The following is an 8435-nucleotide window of genomic DNA, read 5'->3' as shown; positions in this document are numbered from 1 at the left end:
CTGTAACTTCACGAAGGTGTGTCTGAATCGATTCAAGGAGTGCACCAATCGATTCAAGTTCAAGTGAAGTAATCTACGCCGTTGATCTTGACGCGATGGTTTTCAACGGATACTTGTGAATCGATTCAAATGTAAATCCGATCGATCCACGGCGACAATGATGTGAGAAACGGCTAGTTTTCATGAAGTTTAAAAACGTGGAAGAAAAAGGAACAAAAGGTATCCAACAAAAAATACTGTTCTATTGCTCTAGCATCATCAATCTTGGAGTGCTGAACATCTCTCAAGGGTTTGAAGCAAAAGCTCTCCATCTCCCACGTTCTCTAGTTGCACGCCACAAGGAAGAAGCATTTTCAAGTGTGTAATCTTTCCTTTCTTCTTTTGTGTGTTGTGTGTGATCCTTTCTCTTATAAAGGGAGAGTTGTAAGTGTTGTAAGGTTTCTCCACCTTCCGTGTTATTCCGAGGAGGAGATGTTTGATAGTGAAAAGGTGACGGTGGTGTGAATCCTTGGACTACTCACCTCCTTGAGGAGGTGGATACCAAGTAAATATAAGTATTAGCATTGCCTTCAAGTGTTCGCTGCGAAAAATCAAGTTGATCAAGAAAACGAAGTGAGCCATTCACCCCCCCTCTAGCTCAACCGATCCTGACATTATTCATGAAATGGAAAGCCTCTGGCTGGCCGCCAAATCCAAAACCCGGGCCGAAGTTGCCTCAAGCTGAAAACTCAATCGAACTTCCAGAGCCAAGTTACTATATTATTTATTTAAAGATGAAACACGAGGACGAGGTGACTCTCCTGAAAGAGGAAGGACGGATCAAAGACGAGACTATTGGGCAACTGAAGCGCACCATCGATCTTATTAAGGAAGATCTGACTAGAGCTCAGGCTCATCTGGCTAGAAAGGATCAAGGTTCTGGATCTGGCAGCAATGTAAACCCTTAAAAAATGTACCTCTGATTAATGAAATAAAACCTGTTTCTTGAGTTCCAATCATGGTGTAGCCCCACACCCTATTGCTCGGGTATCATTATGCTTCTATAGAACACTTGCGTTTCTCTAATATTTCTAGCAAAAATAGAAAAAATAATAAAGATAACTTGCTTACCTTCTCTTCCTCTTACCTCATAACATATGAGCCCCCAGCCGGAGCAAATGAAACGCTTGAGAATGTGTCTGTGCCTTGAGAATGTGCCTGTAAAATTTCATATTTTAGCAAGAACCCTTGAAATATGGCTTACCGACTAGTCAGGCGCGAGAACTTGGTTTCCTGCATTTTGCTTCGGTGAGTATTACGAGTACTGCCTAAGAAAAATCATTGTATCGACCGGGAAGGTCGTTGGGCGTGAGAGCCTTGCTCACTTATAACTCGCACTGGGGCGAGAGTCTGGGACAGCCGACCGGTAAGGTCGTTGGGCGTGAGAGCCTTGCTCACTTATAACTCGCACTGGGGCGAGAGTCTGGGACAGCCGACCTGGAAGGTCGTTGGGTATGAGAGCCTTGCTCACTTATAACTCGCACTGGGGCGAGAGTCTGGGACAGCCGACCTGGAAGGTCGTTGGGTATGAGAGCCTTGCTCACTTATAACTCGGACTGGGGCGAGAGTCTGGGACAGCCGACCGATAAGGTCGTTGGGCGTGAGAGCGTTGCTCACTTATAACTCGCACTGGGGCGAGAGTCTGGGATAGCCGACCGATAAGGTCGTTGGGCGTGAGAGTCTTGCTCACTTATAACTCGCACTGGGGCGAGAGTCTGGGACAGCCGACCGATAAGGTCATTGGGCGTGAGAGCGTTGCTCACTTATAACTCACACTGGGGCGAGAGTCTGGGACAGCCGACCAATAAGGTCATTTGGCGTGAGAGCCTTGCTCACTTATAACTCGCACTGGGGTGAGAGTCTGGGACAGCCGACCGATAAGGTCGTTGGGCGTGAGAGCCTTGCTCACTTATAACTCGCACTGGGACGAGAGTCTGGGACAGCCGACCTGGAAGGTCATTGGGCGTGAGAGCCTTGATCACTTATAACTTGTACTGGGGCGAGAGTCTGGGACAACCGACCGATAAGGTCGTTGGGCGTGAGAGCCTTGCTCACTTATAACTCGCACTGGGCCAGAGTCTAGGGCAACCGACCGATAAGGTCGTTGGGCATGAGAGCCTTGCTCAGTTATAACTAGCACTGGGGCGAGAGTCTGGGACAGCCGACCTGGAAGGTCGTTGGGCGTGAGAGCCTTGCTCACTTATAACTCACACTGGGGCGAGAGTCTGGGACAACCTACCGATAAGGTCGTTGGGCATGAGAGCCTTGCTCACTTATAACTCGCACTAGGGCGAGAGTCTGGGACAGCCAACTGATAAGGCCGTTGAGCGTGAGAGCCTTGCTCACTTATAACTCGCACTGGGGCGAGAGTCTGGGACAGCCGACCGATAAGGTCGTTGAGCGTGAGAGCCTTGCTCACTTATAACTCGCACTGGGGCGAGAGTCTAGGACAGCCGACCTAGAAGGTCGTTGGGCGTGAGAGCCTTGCTCACTTATAACTCACATTGGGGCAAGAGTATGGGACAACCAACCGATAAGGTCGTTGGGCGTGAGAGCCTTGCAAACTTATAACTCGCACTGGGGCGAGAGTCTAGGACAGCTGACCGATAAGGTCGTTGAGTGTGAGAGCCTTGCTCACTTATAACTCGCACTGGGGCGAGACTCTGGGACAGTCGACCGATAAGGTCGTTGGACGTGAGAGCCTTGCTCACTTATAACTCGCACTGGGGCGAGAGTCTGGGACAGCCGACCTGGAAGGTCGTTAGGCGTGAGAGCCTTGCTCACTTATAACTCGCACTGGGGCGAGAGTCTGGGACAGCCGACCGGGAATTCTTATGAAAACCCGTTCGGAAATACATGTTGTCGACCTGGGGGTAATTTCCGTACCAGGATAGATGTTGCCGACCTGGGGGTGTTTTCTCGACCAGGATAGATGCTGCCGACCTGGGGGGTGATTTCCCGACCAGGGATTACATGAAGAGACTGCTTCAACTTTGTCTACAGGCAAGAGATATACAGTATCAGATGTATTGTGAAGATAAAAATATTAAGATCTTACTCAGCCCCTGGGAAGAGGATGTCTCGTGGCCTCGCCCCATTCAAATTTATTTCCCGCCACTTTTCTTCGCCACTTCCCGAGAAGATCGCGCGACAGACATTTCGCTTACGCCCGCTTCATCTCATGATTTCCTTATCACGTCCATCATTAATACGCTTCCTAGGGGGTGACACCTGTCCCACGCCTTTATTGCTTATGCCGTATGACGCCGCCGACTCTACTCCTTTTTGTACACGCCTTCCCATAAGAGCATGTCGTTCTATGATCGGACGACCCTGGGCGCTTTACCCAAAAAGATACTCGACCCATCTTTCGATATTTCCTAGGAAAACCTCCTTTATAAGCCCTAAAGGCAGTCCGCCGTAGTTGCCTTGAGCTCTTCGACTACCCTCGTCTTCTCTCTGCTCTGCTGCCTCTGGTGTCTCAACCCTTCCCCTTCTCGACTTTTCACGCCCAGTACACTCCTCTTCTCGACTGACCTCTTCCTCAACCTTCCTTACCTTGATAATGGTTGACGGTAAGACCTCCTTTTGATATTCGTGTTTCATTTCTGACATATATGACCATGACCTGCCCGTGATTCGGTCTGATTTGAGACTTTGTGAGGCTTACGAGCTTCGAATTCCCACACCTAGGGAACATCCATCATCCCCTCTTGAAGGTTTTATGATTGTTTTTAGGGATCAACTTCTGGGAGGTCTTCGTTTTCCCATACATCCCTTTATCTACTCCCTGAGCCGCTACTTTGGTATCTGCCCTTCCCAATTTACTCCCAACTTCTTCAGAGATGTACCTGGCACTGTCATTCTATGTCGCATATACCAAATTCCCTTGACCGTTCAACTATTCCATCATTTTTATTCTTTCAAGCGCTCGGAACCGGGAGTGTTCATGGTACAGGCTAGGCCTAGTTATAAGTTCTTTTCGGACATGCCTCTTCCAACAAGGGGTGGAAATCTCGTTTCTTCTTTGTTAGATCACCTGAACCCTTGGTCGAGTCGACCCAATGGCGTTCTGATATCTCTTCCAACCTCCCTGTACATCAGCATTAGCCTTCCTGCGACGCCGCTTCAGAAAAACTTCAAGACGTGAGCGTTCGCTTGTCTATACTACTATTGGAAGGCTTTTTATATTCTTTTAGGCTCAACCTAGTTCAGGCAGAGATAGGAGCTCCGTTAGGTAAGACCCCGTTTTCCTCCTTACTATTCTTCGCTAACTGAGGTATCTTTCTTTCCCTTTGCAGAGGCTTCCATTCTCCGGGCTTATTCCTCAAATTTAAAGCACCAATCTCTAGCCGTTTGAGAGCCGTAAGCTTGGAGCTCAAACAAGGCTTGGCAGCTTCTTCATAGTCTGCCCCTTCTGCCTCCCAATCGGTCCCTTCCGCCTCACAATCTGCCCCACCTGCGCCAGCTCGGGAGGAAACTTCCCCGGCTCTTCACCTAGATGCCGCTCCTACGGAAGATTTTGCCACCTTGGAGCAGGCCGAGGAAGAGCGAGCCGCGCCCCCCCCGCTACGGCTTCAACACAAAAGGAAGAGGGTTACTTCAGCAGCTCAGGCGTCTCCTCCCCCTCTTCCTTCTGGCCGTCACTCCTCCGCTGCCTCTCAATCTTCAGAAGTCAAGAATGTTACTCCCGACCGGGAGATGACTTTGGGACCAGAGGTTCCCATTCTGTCGCCTCGAATATCAGCCCCGACACCCGGTCGGGATTTATCTCCCGAACAGGCCACTCTTCTCGCCCAGTCCTTCTCTCCTAGGCAGACCCCTTTTCCTGCAATTGACCAGCCCGGGAGTTCTGCCACTTTATCCGCCTCGCTTCCAGTAGCTGCTCCGGCCTCCACATCTCGAGCCAGGGGGAAAATCTCCAAAAAAATATGCCTTCACCACCTCCTGGCGCCTACCCTCCTCCACAGAGCCAGATGACGCCGAAGAAGTTGCAGAAGATGCTCCTTCTGCTGTCAGCCTGGTTCAGTTACAGGGCAAATTAGCCACGTCCTAGAGGACAGGCAATCAAAAATTTTGGAACAATCCGCCGCTGGAAGGGATGGACCAAGCTTCCCTCCAGATAGTTTCTGTGAGTTTTCTGTTTTCAGGGCTCTTCCTTGGGAATTTTTTATAATACTTCCTTGTATGCTATATGCAGGTCTGTTCTACCAGCCTAAGTGCGTTTCAACATGACGCCCACTTGGACAGGGAGAATGAAGTGTTGAAGGCTCGTCTTCAGGAGTTGGAGTTGCTGCTCACACCTCACGATCCACTCAACCCGACCCCTGGAGACCTGGCGGGATATCTACGCTTGATTGGGGAATCCGCAGAGTCCGCCCGGAACATCTCCCACGCAGCCTTTGATAAGATAAGGACCTTGGAGGGGTCCCTGCAGACCAGCGAGTCCAAACTGGCTTCTGAGGCGGAGAGGCGTCGCTCGCTGGTAGTTGAGTTAGATGAGAAGGATGCCCGGCTGACCACATTATCCTCCGATCTGAAGAGTCTGCAAGAAACCCACACTACAAGAAAAAAGCTAAACAACAACGCTTTTTTGGCGTTGTCGTATGTACTTAAAAAGTGATGTTGTAGATGGTGTTGTAGAAAGTCATATCAAAGACAACGCTTTAAAAGCGTTGTGGTTGGTCACAAAGACAACGCTTTTTAAGCGTTGTCTTTTCGTTCTTAAAAAGCGTTGTTATAGATGTTGTAAAAATGCACATATCAAAGACAACGCTTTAAAAGCGTTGTGGTTGGTCTCAAAGACATTGTTTTTTAAGCGTTGTCTTTTATTACTTAAAAACGTTGTCTTTTTAAATTTATAAAAAATAGTGTTTTTCTTAAAATAGCAAAATTATAAAAATACTCAAAATTTACATATAATTGAATATCCACAACCACAATCATTTTTATAATAAGACTATTTAACAAATAAATAAAACTTTATATTATACAAACAAAATGTATACATATTGATCCACTAATTAATTTTGTATCATACAAGTTATCTTTAACTTCATGACAATAATTTTTCAAATACACAAGTTTTACAAAACCTCATCATTGACTCTTCTTTAAGATTGCTGGACTTAATCTTAAAGGATCCATATCCAGTAGAGAGCAACCTATACATCACATTGAAACAAAATGATCAAAAGTTACAAGGTAATAGTGTGAAGTGCTACATAATAGAACAAGTTTCTATGCTTCCTCAAAATGGAGAGAAATCAATTGTGTGCTTTCCTTAAAGAAGAGAAGAACCATTCCTGTCTTATTGAAACAGAAAGATAAAGCATGATTAATAGTCTTGCTGCTATTATTCGAGAAGGATGGTCGCTTGATTAGAAGAATTATACATAGGGAATGGCAATCATAAGCTCTTCTACAATATTTAATGCCAAGATCAGCACAGCAGTTCAATAAATCGTAACTGCTTTATCAGCTGATACTGATTTTTCTGGCAATTGCCAGAGATGAAAGAAGGCTATTTCAGTATTGGGTGTTAATGAAATTGGGAGGCTGCAATTTTCACGTTTACTCACCTTCCAATGTGTGCTTCCACGGTGCAGATCGACCCTAACACAATAAGCAAAGGATGAATCATAAGTAAATCGTCAAAAAAAAAAATCCAATTCTATATTTTGCAGTAATCACTAAAGGGATCTATGAATATCACCTCTGGCACAATCCGATTCAGAAATGTTTCAGTGTCGCTCTGAACATCAGAGTCATAATTCTCATTTATGGTGAGAGAAGCACTTGTATGCTGCACTGAACAAGTATTTAACCTTCTGATCAGAAGAACAGCAGCAAAATGCAACGGACAATTTGTTTTTAATAAAATTGTAATCGCAGTCAACGAAAACTCACGGAAAAGATGAGCAAGGCCGCATTTGAAGCCCGACAAATCTTGTTGTATCTCTTCAACAATCTGGCACAACACCAGAAGCATACGAGTTATGTTTCATCACATTTTCCTATACATCGAGCGTCCATCAGTAAGAAATATAAGAGATCAAGTACAACCAAACGCATCTATCGATTGACCAGTGGATCATTTTCCAAACACAACAGGAAAAAAATTGCTTTTTACTGATTAATAAGGGAGATAAAATCAAGAAATGATCGGAAGAAAAAGAGACAGATTTGGGGGCGATTGAACCTTGGGGGTGATGAGATGGCATCCGCGCCTCTGAGCAGGGACGACGACGGTCTTCTGTGCCCACTTGGCGGCCATGGCCTCAGAGACAGCACTAGAAATGCCGGCGGCGGCCACGACAAGTGTACGAGGGCCCTTCTGGGATCTCAAACGGGGGATCGCATGGAATTGCTTCTTTAAGTCCAGCAATCTCTTCTTCTGAAAGGCTTTCAGCTATCACTCTTAGAGCCATCTTCTTCAACTTGTCATCAACACACCGGGGTTGTAGGCAATCAAGAAATTTTGTATGAAAACTTTCATACATGTAAATCTCGTACTAAATAATATGTCAATGTTATATATACATGTAATTCATACCGTAAGTGTGTTTATATAGAACTGACAAGTTTTCTTTAGGGCCAACTTCTACTCAAGCTCTTTAAACACTGCATCAAAATAAAAAAATTGGCATTAGTTCTGTGCTAAATGAAAATCATATTTAGAGGAAAAAGCGGGAGTCTTGTAGATGGATATATTAACCAAGCATATTAATGTTTGACCTGTCTTTACAAGTTCTAAGCATATATATTAACCAAGCATATAACCTAAGAGGAATAAGTTACAAAATGCTACTTGATGTTTGACCTGTCTTTATTGGATTTTGCGGCCCCGGTCTTCTTGTAGCCAGGTACAATGTAATACTTGATGTTGACTCTACCTTTGCAGTTGTTTCGGCTTGAGGAGTGGCACAGAATGGTGGAGTAGAGGATGGATTTCAGGTATTCATCCATGCCATCGAGGAAATGACTCCAGTAGGTGACTAGCATGTTGACCAGGGCATGCTTGGAGAAGATGACTTGTTTCAGAAGCTTTTTAGATCAAAGATACGAAGTGCATTGTTATAAAACTAGATGCACGAACACTTGCTTATACGGTTCTTGAAATAAAATACATTCGTAACCGTCACTAGCCCAAGCTCAATAAGGAAAATTCACGGTAAATGTGCATAGTATACCTCAGATACTGCAGATGATAGGGAAGGCCAAAAGACAGTTTGACGCAAATATTGAGATTGCCCAAGCCAATCCATGGTACTAATCCTGACAGCTCCTCCAAATCAAGGGATTCACTTCAACTTTCCTAAACCAAAGAAGAAACAGATGGATTACAAAAGAAAACAATTTGCACCATCAAACTGAAACTTATAATAAGCCTTAAT

At 45.5% G+C, this 8435-nt stretch overlaps 1 protein-coding gene across 1 annotated transcript; it reads right to left on the bottom strand.

The window, feature by feature from the left end:
• Positions 1–6502: 6502 nt before the first annotated feature.
• Positions 6503–7402, bottom strand: LOC121973231 (UPF0047 protein YjbQ-like). Its single transcript, XM_042524787.1, has 4 exons — positions 7241–7402; positions 6949–7009; positions 6755–6849; positions 6503–6654 (listed from the first exon to the last, which is right to left on the bottom strand). Exons 1-4 carry the CDS (start codon positions 7313–7315, stop codon positions 6613–6615), a joined length of 273 nt encoding a protein of 90 aa, XP_042380721.1. The 5' UTR covers positions 7316–7402; the 3' UTR covers positions 6503–6612.
• Positions 7403–8435: the final 1033 nt, after the last annotated feature.

Source organism: Zingiber officinale, chromosome 4A, assembly GCF_018446385.1.
Source record: "Zingiber officinale cultivar Zhangliang chromosome 4A, Zo_v1.1, whole genome shotgun sequence".
NCBI classification, from domain to species: Eukaryota; Viridiplantae; Streptophyta; class Magnoliopsida; order Zingiberales; family Zingiberaceae; genus Zingiber; species Zingiber officinale.
This window is presented reverse-complemented; position numbering and strand designations above follow the sequence as displayed.